The sequence below is a fragment of the Electrophorus electricus genome, chromosome 15 (assembly GCF_041902795.1).
Source record: "Electrophorus electricus isolate QZ-2024a chromosome 15, ASM4190279v1, whole genome shotgun sequence".
Taxonomy (NCBI): Eukaryota; Metazoa; Chordata; class Actinopteri; order Gymnotiformes; family Gymnotidae; genus Electrophorus; species Electrophorus electricus.
In genome coordinates this window covers 3802501-3823167 of record NC_137511.1, presented here as the reverse complement: position 1 = coordinate 3823167, position 20667 = coordinate 3802501, and the positions used below count along the sequence as shown (strand labels likewise).

Here is a 20667-nt window from a genome sequence, read left to right as displayed (position 1 = left end):
TAAAGGAATTAAGCGGTTGGTTGTGATACAAGACAGACTTTTATATTGAAAGGTCGTGTAGACTTCAACCATTTTGGGGAAAGTGCTTTTGTTGTCGCTGGCTTTACGCCTTCGGTCCCTGCGACTTCGCCGTTTTATCTTTGCACAACTGTATAATCCCCTCCGGAGAGTACGTACAGTGTTCTTCAGTAGCGTTTATATTACAGAATCTGAGGCGCGAACTCTGAAAGCAGTCATAAAGTATAATTCTGAATAATAGCATGCAGTTTGCGTAGTGTAGTTACTTCATGGCACTATTTAGGACTGAAAAGAGTTGCGCGCAGAGCTTTCGGTGCTGGAAGAGAAACATGGATGGCGGGGGGCAGCGATGGCTTTGAGGAATTAAGGACAAATATCTTCTGTTATCGTCGTTGGTCTCCTGCACAATTGGTTTTACGGAATAACGTTACTGCATTTGGTAGGTAAATCTCTTTCATTAACAAATATGTTTTACTGTGGACTTTTTAGCGATTCGGAAAACAAGGTAAGTTTTGCGAACTATTGATTGATACACTTTGTCCTGTCATATGTTTATGTATGTAAGTGACTAGCATATAAACTGGATATACATGTATGTTGATAGTTTTATATTAAAGAGTTGAGTCGTAGAGAGAAAAAAAGAGTCTGTAACCGGAGTGAGCCAGCCATTGATCCAATCCGCCATAAATATCAATGAATGCATTTGAATCTATCTTGAATGGACTTTGTATTGCCTATACCAAACTGTGTTTCTTTTTATGAACTGCCAAACTACTCTGAACAAACGGGCAGTTGATATTTTGAACATTAAAGACTTTGGTGTACCCATGTTCTTAATTAATCAGTCAGTAATGCCAATGTTATTTTCAGTGCTCTAGGTGCACTCTTATTTTCATCTCAGAATTTGCCACCATTCACTGTTGTCAGTTGTCTAAACTGTGATATGTATTTCCTTACGAAATACTGTAAGAGATTGAAAGTGACATTCTAGAGAAAAATCCATATTTGCATACATAATAATATATGACTCGCTGCTATGTGACACTGGTTCCATTCCTTCCAGTGACGCCCATATTTAAAGACCCATCTCATCTGTTCAGTGCAGTTAGCCAGTTTCTAGTGTGAATCAGTCATATTTTATTCATGGTCCTCGTTTGTTAGATATGCCAGGCACTTTAATCTGGTTAAGGGCACTCTAGTGCTTTGCTAACATATTTATTTATGTCTGGTTTCAGTGATTTCTTTTAAGTGCTCCACTTTTTTATTTTCAAGTGTTCTAAATGTTTTTACCTGAGTCAGGTGAGGCCCCTCACAGCTTTTATGGCACCTGACATGCTGTTTTATGTGCTCGCATTACCACACTATTGGAAGGGGAAGGTTAAAGTTCTCTCTGCGGCACTTCAGATGTACATGCTTTGGACGCGTGACGTGCCCTTGTCAGAGCTCTTTGGGCAGGACTCGGTAGCTGTGATGGCCCCAGGGTCCCCAGCCACCGTGGCCCCCGCTGGGCCAAACATCTCCTTGTTGCCCGAGGCCCCACTGCTCATGCCTGAGCAACCCATCTTCCTCATGACCAGAACAGCGCAAGCTCTGTCTGGTTTCTTTGTGTGGACGGCACTGCTGTTCACCTGTCACCAGGTAAATGTCTGCCTTTATTATCTTCCTTAATTAATGAGGACTTAGTCTTTTAAGTTAAAAGACATTTTTATATGTGTATAACAGAAACCTAATCCTCTTCTTTATAGAAATGAAGACACAACAATTGAAGTATATAATTTTCAATTTTTATAATCAGTTTATTTTGTATCAGGTTGAAATTAGGTTTACCGTGATAAAAGTGGACAGTTATTGTAAAAATGAATGTAGAATGGTAAGGTCAATAACTGTTTGTATTGATTGATTGTCAAACCAAAAAAAATACAGCTTTTAAGTCTAATAAAGTAAGTCACCTGCTGGATTGATTTAGATTGTGAATGTGAACATACACACCGTTCTCCCTTTCAGATCTACATGCACTTGCGCTACTACAGCTCTCCGAACGAGCAGAGACACATAGTGCGCATCCTCTTCATCGTGCCCATTTATGCCTTTGACTCTTGGCTGAGCCTCCTCTTCTTTACCAACGACCAGTACTATGTCTACTTCGACACTGTCAGGGATTGCTATGAGGGTAAGGTTCAGCTGTGTTTGTGCTGTTTGAAACTCGTGTGGAGATTGTGGCAAACTCGAGAGCCCCCAGGTTTGTGTGGTTTTCCACGGTTGTTAGACTTTATATTAGACTGCAGTTTGTGCTCAGAGCCTGACTCTAAGGCCTGATGCCTATTTGTTCTCATGTTGTTCTTGGTCTGCTGAGAATACTTTGCGAGTGACGCCTGTTTCATAGCAACAGTGTTTAGCTAGCCTTTATGTAGGGGCTACAGAGTAACTGGCTCATGGATAAATGAATGGACTTGCGCTTTGACATCAGTCTAGTTCATTATTAGAACAGCAATGGAGTAAATTAATTTTAAATTGAAATAACGTTAAAAGAAAATTCTATTAAATTTCTGATTAAATCCATTTTTCTCTATAGCTGGTTTAGAAGTGCCATTTAAGGCTCACAGTGAGTGGTATAATACTGAAATTAATTTTATTATTATACACTTAGTTCCTGCCATCCTTACCTTAAAACTGCTTTCTCTGAAATAATATTGATACGTTTTCAATAATCTTGTCTTTGGCTTGACATTGTTTGAATGGCCAGGTGACCAGATCTGTAAGATGAAGTCATCCTTGCTGTCAGAGGGGTAGTGTTCCCATACATAGGGGGAGGGGGGTTGAGGGAGAGAGACAGACAGACACCCACCCCTGTTGAGGGGTGTGTCTGTAGAAGGTGAGACAGAAAATCTGTCTGCATTAACAAGTGCGTCAGCTGCGCTCTTTTGCTGTCTGCCTCGCCACACAGTGGCGGCCAACCACACGGGCAGCCCTGTCCCCTGAGAATTGCTGGTGGGTGGGTGGGTGTGTGTGTGTGTGTGTGTGTGTGTGGGTGGGTGTGTGGGTGGGTGGGTGTGTGTAATGTAATATAATATACACTAACAGACCATAAGACAAGGGCAAATTGAACCCAGGGGGCAGGGACGGTGTAGCGGACATAGTGGTGAGGCTGCTGTGTTCACTTAATGGTTGGGAGAGCCCTGCTCCTCCATGTTGTGCATATTATTGGGCCTCATATAGACAGCAGGGGATGCATGACGTTGTCATGAGTTGGATTAGCAGGACGAAGAGGCAAACGCCATGTGGGAAGCAGAGATGTTTTCTCTTGATTATTCATGTCACAATTAATTTGTGTTTAGAATGACTGACTGTATGATGATGATACTTCCTCTTTAGTAAATGTGTATTCCAAATAACATTTTGATTGGCTAATGGGTATTTTGAAATATTTGTGGAATTCAACTTTTTAATTGTATTTTCACTTCTAAATCTTACCTGCAAAAATTTTTAATTTACAAATGATAGTCATATTATATCATATATCATGTAATTGTTTACATTCAAGCGGCAGAGATAACGCACATTATAGATTTCCATGTTTATATGAATGAAGTGTGTCCAGCTTTGTGTGAAAGATTAGGTGTCAATAAATGTGATGTTGGCTTAGGTTTGGTAATTGCTTTCAGAAATGTAGCTAGAAGATGAATTCTGGGTTTGGTTCCAGAAAAAAAACGCATATTTTAATTTATGATCTAGATCAGTAACCTCATAAGTTAAAAAGGCTATTTCTGTTCTGGTGTGAACTCTTTGTCTCGCACTTTAATTGCTCTGCTAAAGCAACCGTCTTGTACTCAAAATCATGGTGCACACAATGGGTGAGGGAAGACTTCAGTTATAAATTTAACACACATGGGCAGAAGATTAAAATATGGCAATGGCCATTAAGAAACAAATGACCCTCTCCGAACGTTATGCATTCATATGTAATTCACTAACAGTCATCACGCATTAAAGTGCCATATGCAAACTGGGGCCATTGGGTGTCTGTCTGCTCCAGCTTAAGCAGACATTCGATCTAGTGGCTGACAGACTCATCCTGTAGTTACAGAAATAGTACAGAAGCGAGACACACAGGCATTCAAAGAACAAGGTATTCAAGAGTATTCAAAGAACAAGGTCTGCTCTAACCGAACAGTATCCGACCATAAAAGGACTCTCTTGCTGTTCACCTCTCTACTCTCAGCCCTTCCACATCGCTAGGGTAAATACAGTCAGTGCCATCTTCACAAGAGTTCTGCGCATATAGAATCCGATGCTAACTATAACAGAAACATCAAAGGTCAGATTCCTAGAAGAGTTATTGAAGCATAAACAAAAACAGGTGTGTGTGTGTATGTGTATATATAGCGAGATCTCCCACCAGATTTCTAAGCATTGTTTACTTGTAGATTGCGCTAATGTGGAATTGTGTCTCTCTCACTTTCTTTGCTTCTCAATTCAGCATTTGTGATCTACAACTTCCTGAGCCTTTGTTATGAGTACCTGGGAGGCGAGAGCGCCATCATGGCGGAGATCAGAGGGAAGCCTATCGAGTGAGTCTTGCACCCTCTCAAATTCTGTTGCTTTTTGTTACGAGCCAGTGTGTTGCAATTGAGAGGCCAGTTCTGTGTGTGTAACATCAGGCAAAGGCTTTCTCTCCAGTATATAATGTTTCCTTTGATGAAGGTCCAGCTGTGTGTATGGGACTTGCTGCCTTTGGTCCAAAACGTACTCCATTGGCTTCCTCAGATTCTGCAAACAGGTTAGTCTGTATTTTCTCTCTGGTTTTAAAATGCATTTAATAAACATTTTAGCTGATTACAGTGACCTTCAACCCCACTGCTGCCCTCAGGCCACGCTGCAGTTCTGTGTAGTAAAACCTCTGATGGCTGCGGTCACCGTCATCTTGCAGGCCTTTGGGAAATATCGGGATGGAGACTTCAAGTACGTGGTCTTATTCAAATACCATAACGCACAATCACACAGAAAAAAAATAAAAAGGCAAATACAGTCTCCATTTTAAAAAATACCCTGGCTCACTCACACTTCCTGCCCTCTGTTCCTCCTGTTACAGTGTAGCCAGCGGTTACCTTTATGTGACCATCATCTACAATGTCTCTGTCAGCCTGTCCCTCTACGCCCTCTTCCTTTTCTACTTTGCTACGCGAGACCTACTCAGCCCCTACAGTCCCGTGCTCAAGTTTTTCATGGTCAAATCCGTCATCTTCCTCTCCTTTTGGCAAGGTGAGTCGGTGTTTTTCCTCCCTCACCTTCTCGCTCGTGGGAGACTGGTGTCTTCCACCCACTTTGCTCCTATCGCCTCTCCAGGTATGCTCCTGGCCATCCTGGAGAAGTGCGGCGCCATCCCACAGATCAGCTCGCCAGAGGTGTCGGTCGGCGAGGGCACCGTGGCGGCCGGTTATCAGAACTTCATCGTCTGCGTCGAGATGTTCTTTGCAGCACTGGCCCTGCGCCACGCCTTTACCTACAAAGTCTACGCGGACAAGCGGCTAGACTCTCAGGGTGAGGTGGAGGCAGGAGTTGGCAACGCCAGCCTTGGTTTTTAGAGCCATCACTGAGCTCTTTTGCACTGCTTTTCATTGTTTAGATCACTTTGATTCAAGAATCCTCTCTGTGGAACTTCTGCCACAGCTCCTTTCTTCTGATTGGCTTACTCTCTTCTTCCTTCCTCTTCCTTTTTTTTTTTTTAAACACTTCTCTTCCATCCCTTCTGTCTTACGCCCACTTTGTTCCGTCCATCAATGTTAATTTTTACCCCTTTTATTTCTGCTCCTTCTCGACTCTCGGCACTCGCTTGCTGGTTGCTTGCCTGGTCACCCCTTCCCAAACTTCTCTTCCTCTGGTGCGGCACTCTCTTTGGGTCCGTCGGTTCTTCTTCCCTTTCATGCTGCCTAAAGGTCCTGCTCAAACATACGGTAGGCCTACAGTCTATATGCATGTTGTGTCGCTGGGCTTGTAATCTCTCTGCTATGTCCATTCTTATTTCTTGTTTCTCTCTTAACTTTTCTCCCAGGACGCTCAGCCCCTATGAAGAGCATCTCGAGCAGCCTTAAGGAGACTATGAACCCTGGGGACATGGTTCAGGATGCCATCCACAACTTCTCGCCAGCCTATCAGCAGTACACCCAGCAATCCACCCTGGAACAGGGCGGCCCTGCACCGCCTCTGTCCCGGAACCATAGCTCGCTCAGTGCCAGAGACAACGAGAAAACCCTCCTGCTTAGCTCTGATGACGAGTTTTAACTCAACCATAGCCGCCTTTAGACATCCAAATATGTACGGTGGATTCTGTGCTGCAGTGGCATAGTGGTTTGGTGTGGCTGGTTATCTTAAGGCCATATCATTACAGGATATGGCAACTAGTCTAATGATTCACATGTTGAAAATTGCTAGAATATTAGATTTATTGCTACTTGTTGTTGACCTAGTAAAACAATGAGAGTTTAGAGAGCAGTTTGGTATGCTCTGCCTTGCAAGTTGTTTAGTTTAGGGGATATATAACCTAACTATATTTTAAAGTCATGAATAATTTTTAGGCAATATTTATATCTTAATAAATGGCTATGAGCATTTGTCCGCTTTTATACTTGAACTGTTATGACTTTGGGTTCTTTCTGGTTGTGTTCACCCATAAAGAGAAACCAAAATCCCAGTATAACTAAATTTATAAATCTACTGCCACCACATTTAAGTGATATTTAACAAACAAACATAAACCTTGCTTGCTATGTTTAAGCTCAGTTTTGTGTCAGACCGACAGTGTTTACAGATTCTGCAGTGTGATGTACAGATTCTGCCGTGTGCTCTGATCTAACAGCATGTGACAGCTGTCTTGAATGTGGTCTCATTCTGGCTGCTGTGCTAGGGACAGAGGAGGATGTTAGGAGAGCAGCAGTTGATGGTACAGTTACAAATGAAGTGAAACCTGCTCTTCACTCCCATAAGGGTGAGTGCTCAGACTGGATTGTAGGGCAGACTGGATTAACTGGGGCATTACTCACGGCTAGAGAATAGCACAGGCTTTCATAAGTCTGTCGGACAGTAGAACGCTACGTTAAACCCACTATCTGGGTTAGATGTGTTATAGATATGTGGTGTAGTGTAGGATTTATTTAATGCTGCTTAGTCACAAAAATAATCTAATGTAAATCCCCAATATATTTTAATTACATGGCATAAATTATGATATAAATGTTTTTGATGGAAAATGAACCAGTTATGGTAGGCTTCTTCATTATTTCCACTTCTACAATATTTCACACAAGTTTTGCAGAGGGCGACGTTGATATTTTCCATTCTTCTCGCTTGTGCTGTGTCACTCTCTCCTGTTGGCAGCACTATACCATTACAGCCCAGCTGGGGTCTAATTCTGGGCCTTATTGTTCCTTCAGAATGCAGGAGTAAAATATTTAATTCTTATATTTCTACAGAAGAGGCCAGTAAAAATCTCTGTCTACATCAGCCAAGCATAAGCATTTGTGGTACTTAACGTTTATTTAGCTTTTGGTGTGTTTAATACTTTCTGAAAATATCTATTTATACATTAAAACAGGTCCCAGTGTTCCAAAGGTGCTGCCATATTTAACATGATGCTCTATTCAGAGGGCAGTCAATTCAGGTCATTTGCAGTCTTTGTTGTTTGTTATACACACTTTTGAAAGCTAATCTCAAAATTATTTTTAAATGTCACAGAGAGAACCCCATATAACATTACTAGAAAATATTTAAAGGCACCAAGTAATAGCAATTGTAGGACTCAAACTCTTTATTTTTACATTTTTAATGCTATTGTATATTATTCTTTAACAGATCATGCTTCTATTTTTACTTAGGATGTCCAACAAAGTTACAAAATAAAAATAAGGGTTTTGTCTGTAAAAATAGATATTTGGTCACCTGTTTTTACTGCCTCATTTTCTTTTAATGAGCACACACAAATGTATGTACAATATATACATTTATTTCAATTAATGGTATAAAATAGACAATATATTTACTTTACCATAGAAAAATACAGGTAATAAATACAAACAAGACTTGTGTTTTGCTATGTCACAAAACATCCAGCATGTTTAGAAACAAAGCACAATGAGTGTGATATTACCCAAGTCAAGGGCCTGTTGATATTAACAGTGAAACAGATATGTTTAATGGGAATCAGCAATAAAAATGGTTCATTCTACAAATATCAATTCTTCTACAGCATATTACTTATTTTTTTCTGGAGTTAGTAAGGCTAATAGTTGGCAATCTGTCAACCATGGGTTGATATCACATATAGCCACAAGCCATGTTCCTTCTGGCACTTCCAGGACACACCTTTCTCTCCTCTGTGGACCTTCTTACAAGTCTCCTGCCTTCCTGCCTTCTTCCTGTCTTTTGCCCCTCATCTATTCTCGCTCCTCTCATATGATACTCCTTAAACTTCCTGCTGTACATTGTCATTATAAATACCAATCATTCTATGCTTAAATACAAAAATACCATTAAAAACAAACCACTGTACTAGTACAAACAGGACCTTCACAGATACTGAATCATTTTCCAGTAAAAGGGCCTTATCCCTAGGTATAGCTTGGTGTCCCCCAGTCCTCGATACAGAACCCCCCCCCCCTGCATATTTCACTGTTTTCCTAAAATACCTGATTCAACTCATCATCTTACTAACAAACCTGACATAAGTTTAAAACAGGCAACGTTAAAGCAGACGCGTTGCAATACCGTGTAGAACAGGGGCACTCCAGAACCAGAATGGGGAAACACCAGCATGGCTAAACTGCTCAATAAAACAGTGAACCCTACAAAAAATCATCCATTACAATAATCAGACACAAATATCCCCAAACTAGTCACACATAAGCAATATTTGGAAGTAAAATCACAGCACTCATTAGCTTTAAGGTCTTCATCTTAAATACAGATTAAATAAATCTTGATGTTGCAGATTAGGTATTTAAAATAACAAATATATAGGAATGTATAAAGAAACTTGCATTGACATGGCATTCTACTGGTCTGTTCCATTATTCTAATTAAAGAGCATTTTCCAGCAAATTTTCCAACTTATAAAAAGTTGGTAGTCAAAGATAAGTCAATCAGATAAGTCATTACTCCAGTAAAGAAGACCTGTACAGACTACATACTAATGTTAGACCAAAACCATGTAGCTAATCAGTATGTCTTCAATCTAAACCACATGTAAACAGACCAACAATAATCAAATCTTGCTTATACTGGCTAAATTCAGTATAAATGGTTAACCATAAACCAGGAGATCCACGTCAAATAATATTTTGCTCCAAAAACCCAATTATACTTTTAACAGAGGCATAACAAATATTATGCACTGTACTATCATTAACTTGAGGCATAGTGGGATACAGACCAGCCTATAGGATGTTTACAAATTAGTGGAATTCACAAACACACTGTGAATAAACTGCACCAGTGGCGTAAGATGGTGGAATAATATACACGGAATAGTAAGAGAAGAGGGGAGAGGGAAACAAACAATATAGCTGACTTCAGTGACAGAGCTATTAAATAATTTCTTATCTGAAATGTTTGCCAGTCACCAGGGATTCACTTCTGGTCCAGCTAAAATGGTCCACTTGTTGCATCTGGTCTGTTGCATCTTGTAGCATGTTGTGTACCTTTACGCTTTGCGTGTATATATATATATATATATATATATATATATATATATATATATATATATATATGCATATATATATATATGCATATATATATATGCATATATATATATGCATATATATATATGCACACACGTGTGTGTGTGTGTGTGTGTGTGTGTGTGTGTGTGTGTGTGTGTGTGTGTGTGTGCACGCGCGCGTGTGTGTGTGTGTGTGTGTATGTGCATATTGCCAGAATGAATGACCCTTAGGCTGCCTCTTGCTCTCTGGGGGCGTGGCCCTGCTGGGGGCTCTTCACAATTGTGATAACGGAGGCTGTGTTGAGGCGGGGGGCCGTGGCCAGGAGGCCACTCCCTCCAGACTCCAGACCCAGGGCGAAGCGCTGCAGGGCGGCTAGCCGGGCACCCAGGCCCTCCAGCTCCCGGCGCATACCAGCATTCTCGGCGCCCAGCCGCTCCACCTCTCGCTGCAGCTCCTTCTTCTGCTGCTCGAGAGCCTCACGCTGCGACACACGCTTCACCCGGCAGCTGGCTGCATAGCCACGGTTCTTCAGCGTGCGCCGCCTCTGCTTAAGCTTCTGGATCTCCTCCCTCGACAAGCCGCGCAGGTGCAGGTTCAGCTCACGCACCGACAGGGACATAAGCTGACTATCGGACAGCACGGGAACATTCTCTCCACACTCCCTCTTCACCTGCAAAAAGGACACAATAACAGAAATGATGACCGATTCTTTAAGAAAATAGACATACAGGTGCCACATCTATGTGCCATGAAAACCTTTGTTTCACAAAACAGGCACTTTTCTGTAAAGAACCTGTATGTGACTGTAAAGAAATAGTGCATTAGTCAAATCTGAAAAACATGATGACAGAGCAATCCATAAATGGAGAGAATGTCTGTTACCTTGAGGGCTTTGCTGGCTCTGCCATCTGATGTCATTGTGTTTTGTTTTTCTGAAGCCTGTAAATATCAAGTTAAAAGGTGCACTTGAACCTCACAGGCAGAATATAATAAGGCTCAAAGTTACAACAGAGAATGCTCACTACTTTTAAACCCAGGACTAGTCTATTACTAGAGAAAGTGCCCTGAGATGACAACAATCAAGGATTGCCACCGGTTTCAGATAAATTCATGACAGACCAAATATGTTTTTTTACCTAGCATAAAAATGTATAAGCAAATTTAACACTGTTCAGGCATACCAACACACTCAATTGTCTATGATAAGTAACAATCTACCAAGTTGTCAGGGCGTTTCTTATAGCAGTAAAGCTGCTGAAACATACGGCCACTGGTTCTCATGTCATCTCTAGAGACAATGAGAATCCGCACATAGACTGCATAATGCTGGGAATATTTCAATGGCCCCGTTTTCTGTCAGTAGTCCAACTCAAAGCCAAAATTAATCACCGCGCTTTGCTGACCAAGTTTCACCAAATACGAAAAGCATGGGAGGTACACACGCATCATGTCAGTATGTAGAACCACGGGGCGCACGTCTATACCGACCGTTGGGCTTGGAGTCACGGTGATTCAGCACAACTCTTGTCCGAACGGCCTCCGTATATTTACTCAACTAGCGTCAAGTCACAATGCAGTCGGCGACTATAATCGTTCACCTAACGCTTCCCAGTTTTGCAAGAACACGCAAGTGTTACCACCGCTGTTGAGAACTATCTGTCTAGTCAATAAAGCCCACTGTATATTTGACAAGGAAATTAGAAAAAGGAAAAAGAAAACATGGTTTATCATCAAGTGACACTAGTGGCAAGATAAGGAAAACTAGCCTATGCTAGCAACGGTAGTAAGGAAATGTTAGATAAAATACACGATTTTTACTTAAAAGTTACGTTAATGTATCATTTTAATAATCTACAATCAATGAAACGTACTGTGGCCTTCATTTTCTCTGCATTTTATTTTAGCTAGTTATAGGATCCAACAGCAAAGTAAGCAAAATACAGCTAGCGCACTGAATTTATCGACGCAAATAACCCAGCTATATTGACAGCAGACCACCGACATGTGCACATCGCTGTCCCCGGTAGCGTTTGCTCCTTCAGTAGTGAACATTTAACCAGCTAGGGCTGACTGGTAATAAACCAGAACCGTGTACCTTTATTACAGCTAACTGGCCAGCTAGCTAGTAAACACAGCATAACCTACCGAACAAAACTAGCTTCGTAGCTAGCTAATTAATTCGCTAAAACGGGCAAACAAATTACCAGTCAATCGAAGGACTTCTAACATGCCAAATAATGTACACAAAAAAGAAAAACAACGACGTGCCCGGCACGTTTGACGTGTTAGCTGTGTAGCTAGCGAACCTACGTCAGATAGCAAGATAGCTAGTCAGCTAGTCAGGATTAAGGGGTGGGCAACTCACACCAGCGATGTTGTAAACAAACGCCGAAGAAAATGTCTTGGCTCGCGTTTACTTGATATTTTCCACCCGTATCGTAGCCGTGTCACAGACACTCGTCGACGTTACTCGCCTTTAAAAGCGGAAAACCTATATTGACGCGATTCTACAACTTTAAAGAGCGCCACGGCTCTCCGCCTGTTCCCGGAATCCGCCACTCGCCGTTCGTGGGATCCTCTCATTCATAAAAAACGCGCGATGACGCAAGGGTTGAAGAATGAGGGAGGGGCCTGGGCGCCCCCACAGCCCGCCGGAGGCTCGTCGACAACAGAGGAAAAGGCACATTTTAAGAGAAGGTTATGGAATGAAAGAACGAAATCAGCAATAAATTATTATATAAATATAACGATTGAGACTTGGACACAAAAACTTAATTAGGCATGCTAATGTACAACACACGAAAAATAAATATGGACATAAATGTACAAATATCATATTTATTCTAAAGTAATTCATTATTACCATTTAAGAAATATTTTTATAATGTTCACATTTAAATTCGCATTTCCTGCTTTGACAATTTACTGTAGTGATACATGGTGTCCATATTCCTATATTCTTAATTTGGAATTATATGGCATGGAATTCATTCTGTAAACTTGTAGCAGTGTTACAAATTAGTCAGGACAGTAGGATAATTGTTGGAGCATGAATTGATTGAACGTCAGTATTCAATAAATATTTATTTAATCAGCTTGTATTTTACGTCAAACAGAATAATTTGCTCAAGTAAATAAAAAGATATTTTCTTCAGTTTGCAGTTACTGTGTATAATTATATATATATATATATATATATATATATATATATATATATATATATATATATATATATATATATATACACACATACATACTCATATTATACATACACACACACACACACACACACACACACACATATATACATACATATATACATACATACACACACACATACAAGTATTTCGCTGGACCGCCTTTAGCTTTGATTAGGGCAGGCATTTGCTGTGGCATCGTTTCCACAAGCTGCTGCAATGTCACATTTATTTCTTTCCAGAGTTGCATTCGTTTTTCCTCCCAAGCTCTTGGATCGATGTTGGGATATTTGGACCACTGCGCAAAGTCTTCTCTAGCACATCGCAAAGATTCTCAGTGGGGTTCAGGTCTGCACTCTGTGGTAGCCACTCCATGTGTGAAAATGATGTCTCATGCTCGCTGAACCACTCTTTCATAATTTGAGCCCGATGAATCCTGGCAGTCTCATCTTGGAATATGCCCGTGCTATCAGGGAAGAAAAAACTCATTGATGGAATAACCTGGTCGTTCAGTATATTCAGGTGGTCAGTTGACCTCATTCTTTGGGCACATAACGTTGTTGAATCTAGACCTGACCAACTGCAGCAACCCCAGATCATACCACTGCCCCCACAGGCTTGTACAGTAGGCACTAGGCATGATGAGTGCATCACTTCAGCCGTCTCTCTTCTTAGCCTGATGCGCCTATCACTGTGGAACAGGTTAAATCTGGACTCATCAGACCACGTGACCTTCTTACATTGCTCCAGAGTCCAATCTTTATGCTCCCTAGCAAATCAAAGCCGTTTTTGCCGGTTAGCCTCACTGACAAGTGGTTTTCTTAAGGCTGCAGCTGTTTAGTCCCAATCCCTTGAGTGCCCTTCGCATTGTGCATGTGGAAATGCTCTTACTTTCACTAATAAACATATCCCTAAGTTCTACTGTTTTTCTACGATTTGATTTCACCACACGATTACGATCATTAAAAGTTTTTTTCCAACCACATTCCTTCCTTGAAGATTATGTTTCCCCACTGTCCTTCCACTTTTAATAATGCGTTGGCCAGTTCTTAACCCGATTTTAGTAGTTTCAGCAATCTCCTTAGATGTTTTCTCTGCTTGATGCATGCCAATAATTTGACCCTTCTGAAACAGATTAACATCTTTTCCAAGACCACAGGATGTGTCTTTCGACATGGTTGTTTAACAAATAAGAAGCTACTCACTGCATCATTTAGGGTTAAATAACTTGTTGCCAGCTGAAACATAATCACCATGCAGTAATTATCCAAGTTTCAAGTTTCAAGTTTGGTTTATTTGTCACATACATAGTCATACACAGTATAACTCGCAGTGAAATGGTTGAGAGTGCTCTGTCCAAACTGAGGAAAAAGAAAACAGGGTTGCATAGAGAAATATAGAATATATTAACAATGTATGTGCAATATATGTATATTATGATTATATACACAATGTACAATGTATATGGTTGTGTGTATATATGTACACAATGTACAGAATGTACAGATCCATTTTGTAGAATAACATATTTAGTTTTTATGTTACAAGGTAATTGAATATATATATATATATATATATATATATATATATATATATATATATATATATATATATATAGATAGATAGATAGATATAGATATAGATATAGATATAGATATAGATATAAATATAGACACACACACACACACACACACACTGCCTGACAAAAAAAAAGGTCACCACCTGGATTTAACTAAGCAAATAGGAGGCTGTAACATAGCTATATATATATATATATATATATATATATATATATATATATATATAGATAGATAGATAGATAGATAGATAGATAGATAGATAGATAGATAGATAGATAGATATGAGAGAGAGAGAGATATTCAAAATTGTAGTGAAGTACACAAGAATACCATAAATACAGAAAGATTCGGACAGAGGTCCTTCATCAGCTGTGCAAGCAAAGTCCATTTGTTTTATTTGAGGTTCCTGTCGATCTCAACAATGAAGTCTCATGCAGTTAAGAAAAGAACGTCATTCCATTTCATTTACTGATTAAATCTTTTTCCATACGCTGCAAGATCATAACCTTTCTCGCTTGTTTCAAGATTCAGAATGTAATGCCCGTAGCATAGTAGTCCGCTCTTGCGATAGGGGGCGCAATTTTCTTTTCTCGTAATGTGGAGAAACAGTCGTGAAATGTGTTCCTTTATTCGTCGCACATGTAACCGAATTGACCTCCGGCTTTTGCACAACCAAATGCGTGCGTTTTGGTAATTTTAGGAACTGGTTATCAGCGGTGTAGAAATAGAAGTAAAAACAAAAAACAAAAAAAAAACAAAAAACATACGAGTAAATAAAGTGAATTCTTATAGCGTCAGCTTCTTCACGTTGAGATAGAGTATCTAGGCATCATAGATAGACATCATTAATGTCCGGACTCCAAGTGCTGTCTCCCGATACGGGCCCTGTGGCAACGCGGCCCCCCGAAGACGAAATTGAAGGAGATGATGAGGACGAAGACGTAAGTTTGGAAACTTTTAGCCCAGCTCTGTGAATTGGATGCTGCGACCAGGCTCCGTTTACATTCGGCTCGTTTTTCTAGTTGCATTCGTATCGTTTTTTTTTCTCTAGCTAGCTGGCGTGTGTTGCATTTCGCCTGCTACTCGCTATCTGCTAAAACCTGTTAAGCTACCTAGCTACCTCGGTTGTTTTTTTTGTTTTTTTGTTTGTCGTTACTGGCGATTTTGCATTCCTGAAGCTTTCAGCAAAGGCTACTTTGGCTGCTGTATTGACTCTGCAAGTTACATGCAAACCTGCGATTTAATGTTATCTTTGCACGCAAGGTCATTTACTCTGCCGTAAATGGGTGGTTCCAGAAATCACAGGGGGTCTGATGGTCGTATCGATTATGTGCATTACCGGCGAATTTATTGAAATCCAATATAGTAGATAGAATCGGCGCTTAAGGTTCAATATGCTTAAGGGTTTGCTTTTCTTCCAGCGTCTGCTGTACAACTAATCCACCTCTACATAACATCCTTGATAAAAAATTATGGAAAAAAGTTAAACAAGCGAATCACTGCAAAAAAAGGCTTTTCTTTCCTGTAGTGGCCACAAACAGCCAGTGCCACTGTTCATATTCATTAAAATGGGTGGGGAATTCACTCTGGAGGTTTTGGAATCACTTACCTTAGTCTAGTTTATAAAACTTCATTGACAGTTCATGTAACCCAACCAGAACTCCAAGCAATCATACCCTGCATAACATGTTGCATGAGAGTCCAAGGACCAGTAAACAAAACATTACACACTCAGATTTTGGCTAATAATCTGGTTCAGTGTGGAATGTCATAACATGATTGGCAAGTCTCTGTGTTTGTATTGTTGTGGTTGGGTTAAGATACCCCGTAACCTTTCGATATCCAATTATGCAGGGCTTTGTTTCAGAAATTTCCCCTCAATTTTGATCCTCCTTTGTTTTGCAACATGCTTTACATCCTGGTGATGTTACGGAGGTGGCATTACTGCCTTTCATGGCAAAGGCCTCACATTTGTCCAGCACCTCGTTATTCATATTTTTGTTTTCTACTACTCTCAGCTGGATGAGACCTTCCTGGAGAGGTTGTGGGGGCTGACGGAGATGTTCCCAGACACACTGCGCTCAGCCGCAGAAGTGTCTGCGAATTGCTCACTGTCCGTAGGAAAAAGACTTTACAGGTGAACTCCTGTCTCCTTGTGCACTTCTACCTGTAGATGTGCATGTGTGCTTGAGGTCATTCTTTTATTGTTTTAGCTGCAACAGTTTTATAGTCTGAGAAGTGTTCATCACATTGCTGATCTCTTTTAGTTTTTCCCGTGCTGCACTCTGGGTGGGCACCACTTCGTTTATGATTTTGGTTCTTCCAGTTGTCTTTGAGACAGAGAGGCTACAGCTGGAACAGCAGCAGCTACAACAGCAGAGACAGGTAGGGATGAGCGACAAACTTAGATTTATTTCACAGTGTTTGTATATGTTTGTCTGCTTTGTGTTTTTAGTTAAGGCAAATTCAGATTTTCAGTTTTACTTGAGGTTAGGAATAATTATTCCCTAAACATTGTATTTGCAATAAGTGTGGTGACAGCCATTGGGGATCTGTAATAAACAAAGCTGTTTTTTCTTTTATATATATATATATATATATATATATATATATATATATATATATATATATATATAAACACATACATGCACGTATGTATGCATATATATGTGCGTTGTAAATACACTTAAATATATAGAATGGTTTGTACATAGCTGCATGCCTTCCTTTTTGTATTATTTTTGTAATGTTTTGTAATGACTTATTTAATTAATAATGGTGTATTGCTACCACACACACAGATTTTATTAGGGCCAAATGCTGGTATGTCTGGTGGAATGCCTGGAATGATGCCCCCTGCTCCTGGAAAACTCTGAAGAATCTGCAGCTCTTAGTGGACCTCTAGGAGACGCAGCTTGGTCAACATATTACAGAACTTATGTGAATTGGAGAAGAGTGAATGTACTTTCCAAAGAGCTGCAAAAGAAGTTTCCTGGTGCTGTGTTTCTTGTTCAGTGTCTTGTGTAATATTCTGAGCACAGAAAATGCATCATTGTTATAGCTCTGTTATTACATGTCTTTCTGAAAGTAAAACGGTGACAGTCAGAGTACTTTTTGTGTTTGTCCTAAATGCATACATAACGCCAATATAAAATCTATTTTATTTTAACATTTGGATATTAAGTGCTCATTATGAAAATTGTCTAATGGATTATAAAGATAAGTTGGATGCATTGGTGGATCTGAAAGATGTAAACATCCACAGGTTCAGATTGTTGGAATGAATGTCTGGTGAAGTTACTGTTTACCAACAATGTCCTATACAGATGTGTTTTAAATAAGATCATTTAAAGTAGAAAACTGTCAGAAGCTATACATTATAAGAAGTACAGTTCACAGTGTATTTTGTTTAATAATGGTCTCAGTAAAATTTCTTACTTGTGACTGTCTGGCAATGAGGAATAAAAAAAGATTATGAACTTAAAACCATGATGACCTAATATTAAATGAAGGCCATAGATGACATGGTTTGCTTGCAGAATATTTATAACTTTATTCTTTTTTTATTTTTGTTATGCAACTTCTTTCAACTTTTATGGAAAAATCATTCACTTCCACTCCTTCAAAAAGTCTGTATATTTGAATTGTTTGCAGGAATTTAATAAGGAAAACAGCTCACTTCTATTTAATGTTTATTGCCAGTGCTATGACTAGGAAAGTAATTTGTTATGACTAGTAAAGTCATTTCATAGGAGGTTTGGACATACACAAATAAATGTAAATGGGTAAGCTGCAAATAACATTTGTGATGGTCTGCTGTAAACCTTAAAAAAAACAAAAAAAAACCTTCTCCATGTTAGATTCTGTCTTACTTATAATGCCAAAAACGAGTGTCAGACTCCGTTTCTTGATTCCTAGTGTCCAGCACAGTTCACTCATTTCCCTGCTTAAATGTTGAATAAATCTTTTAACAGATGAGTCAGTTTTGTTTGAGCAGGGACATCACCATCCTGAGCTAGGCTTAGGCCTTCTAACACCCGAGTTTAGAAATTTTAAATTGGGTTTTGTGATCTTTGTAGCTTTGTCTAGGAATTTGACAATTTGCCCGCAACCTAGATACTAGTTGTTGAAGAGAATGTCATTTTAGCAATTTGTTAGTTGAACTGCGTTGACACCTAGCCTCCAGCAGGGACCGTGGAGACTGCGCTACTGAAAACATCAATCTGAAAAACGCCTCAATAAGGACCTTACCCGATTAAACAGCGCTAAAATATTTTCAAATGTAAAGTCCCAATTCATTAGGTGGCCCTTCGCTTGCACAATTAAAGTCACATTTTTCTAAGATACACGTTCAATGATGTTGCGCATCCCATCTAAATGAAATGATGTAGACGTATCCATGAATTTGTTTTATTTAGGTGTTAACCGGCACTTGAAAATGAGTTCGACACGCGCGAGCGCTGAGTTGGTTAGATAACCACATAGTCAAGTAATCTTAGGTTTTTGGTGTCTCTCAACATAGACATCAGTTGACGGACTTTTTAATTCACAGGTAAACTACTGCTACCGATGTTTTTGACAAACGGAGGTTATTTTATTAGTGCAAAAACACAGGGATGGCAATAAAGTCGGAAGCAAGCGTTAATTAGCTAACGTTAAATAAATAGGTTAACCTAACCTAGCTATCTTAGTTTAATTAACGTAACGCTGGATGTTTGTAACTAGAATTGACAGATACATTAAATTGGCCATGGGTGTCCTGAAAAAATCTGTTTTACTTATTTTAACTTACTTTCCCTTGATAAATTTGTATTTTCGGCTTTTTATAGCATGAAAACAGCCGCGGACCAAGTTGTGGAAGATGAGGCGGGGTACCAGGATGATGAGGTTGTGTAGCTATAACTGCTAGTTTGCTAGCTTCATACATTCCACTAATGTAACCAGGTAATAAAGAAAATATTCTGTGTGTTCATTTTTATTTTGCAAACCACAGGAATCCTTCTTCCAGGACATCGATCTCCTACAGAAATATGGCATTGTGAGTTAAATGGGAGAGTGTGTGTAAGCTAACTAACTTTTCGGTTATAAGCCTATCCGGTCGGTCTGAGGGAAGGTGTATTCGACACCAGCCCAGTGCATACCTCTGCCTGAGGTAATTGTGTTAGCTGGACAAAAACAACATTCTGTTCTTCAATTTCTTCTTCTTCTTCTTATTCTAATAGCAAATGTTAACCCGGAATAGTGTGTTTGTGATTTTTTGTGTTTTTGGTAACGACCCGGCAAAATCGAGGTTTTTCCATAGTGAAATGTTTATAAAGGTAAGTCACATTCGGTCATTTTCGTAGAATATACGAATCGACCTCCTTCTCTCCCTAATTCCCTCAACCAAAACTACATGGACAACTAAACTCATAAGCCTAAACCACCCGTGGCCAATTACCCATCAGACGAAATTCCCCCCACAGGCAAATAGTCCTCAAGCACAACTACTCCACAGCTAAATGACCTCTTATCCTCAACTATCCCACAGCCAATTATCCCAATAACCCCCCAAAGACCATCAACAACTACTCCTTCAACCATATTGGCTTCAACAACTACCCCCCCAGCTAAGTAGCCCCTCAATCACCACTACCATAACAGCTAAATAACCCCTCAGCCTCACATCCTTTTATTTTCCTTCTCTCGTTTTTAAAGTTTATTCTTTCATTCATCCCTTTACCCTCCCATAGGAATCCAGTGATTTTGTAATTCCTTCAGCTGTAAAGATAGAACAACTAAATTTGCTGTACTGATTGAACTAACACACCCAATTACCAAACTACACTTCAGATGGATCGTACTCGACTATCCACACCTTCTGTCCTTTCATTCAATCCTCCAGCCTTCAACAGAAACCAATGGATTGTATAACTCCCATAGTTTTCAAGCTATAGCCATCAAATTTGGTAAGAGATTCAACATCTGACCTCAAGCACCAAACTGCATTTCATATTGACAGCACTTATCTGTCTATACCTATCCTTTCATTCATCCCTCCACCTTCCTATAGGAACCCAATGATTTTATAACTCCTTTAATATTCAAGCTTTACCTATCTTGATAAATTCAGTTGTCAAACTTGGGGAAAAGACAGTTGATCCTCAGTACCAAATTGCATTT

At 39.8% G+C, this 20667-nt stretch overlaps 4 protein-coding genes across 12 annotated transcripts in view; 3 read left to right on the top strand and 1 right to left on the bottom strand.

Moving 5' to 3' along the window:
• Window positions 1-102: 102 nt before the first annotated feature.
• On the top strand, window positions 103-8246 carry tmem184ba (transmembrane protein 184ba). 5 transcript variants are annotated; one of them, XM_027006015.3, is made up of 10 exons: window positions 103-457; window positions 1390-1656; window positions 2023-2188; window positions 4496-4586; window positions 4720-4795; window positions 4886-4977; window positions 5108-5277; window positions 5362-5556; window positions 5952-5969; window positions 6068-8246. In XM_027006015.3, exons 2-10 carry the CDS (start codon window positions 1423-1425, stop codon window positions 6295-6297), a joined length of 1272 nt encoding a protein of 423 aa, XP_026861816.2. In that variant the 5' UTR covers window positions 103-457; window positions 1390-1422; the 3' UTR covers window positions 6298-8246. The 5 variants fall into 5 exon arrangements, with proteins under 5 accessions (XP_026861816.2, XP_035389308.1, XP_026861815.2 ...); XM_035533415.2 differs by having other exon boundaries at window positions 103-461; XM_027006014.3 differs by having other exon boundaries at window positions 1423-1656; window positions 6068-6646.
• On the bottom strand, window positions 7999-12314 carry maff (MAF bZIP transcription factor F). Of its 5 annotated transcripts, none has more exons than XM_081697746.1 (4): window positions 12094-12314; window positions 11217-11405; window positions 10611-10667; window positions 7999-10398 (listed from the first exon to the last, which is right to left on the bottom strand). In XM_081697746.1, the coding sequence occupies exons 3-4, from the start codon at window positions 10644-10646 to the stop codon at window positions 9955-9957; spliced, it is 480 nt and encodes a 159-aa protein (XP_081553872.1). In that variant the 5' UTR covers window positions 10647-10667; window positions 11217-11405; window positions 12094-12314; the 3' UTR covers window positions 7999-9954. The 5 variants fall into 5 exon arrangements, with proteins under 5 accessions (XP_081553872.1, XP_081553873.1, XP_081553871.1 ...); XM_081697747.1 differs by having other exon boundaries at window positions 12203-12287; XM_081697745.1 differs by lacking the exon at window positions 11217-11405 and having other exon boundaries at window positions 11933-12314.
• Window positions 12315-15127: 2813 nt separating this feature from the next.
• On the top strand, window positions 15128-18189 carry tomm22 (translocase of outer mitochondrial membrane 22 homolog (yeast)). Its single transcript, XM_027005979.3, has 4 exons — window positions 15128-15446; window positions 16524-16642; window positions 16773-16890; window positions 17307-18189. Exons 1-4 carry the CDS (start codon window positions 15354-15356, stop codon window positions 17379-17381), a joined length of 405 nt encoding a protein of 134 aa, XP_026861780.1. The 5' UTR covers window positions 15128-15353; the 3' UTR covers window positions 17382-18189.
• A 748-nt stretch (window positions 18190-18937) lies between these two features.
• dmc1 (DNA meiotic recombinase 1) overlaps window positions 18938-20667 on the top strand; it is a 10693-nt gene continuing 8963 nt past the window's right edge. Inside the window, exons 1-3 of the mRNA XM_081697856.1 lie at window positions 18938-19057; window positions 19335-19392; window positions 19499-19543. Coding sequence (XP_081553982.1) covers window positions 19336-19392; window positions 19499-19543 — 102 coding nt within the window. The 5' untranslated portion in view covers window positions 18938-19057; window position 19335. The remainder of the gene's footprint in view (window positions 19058-19334; window positions 19393-19498; window positions 19544-20667) is intronic.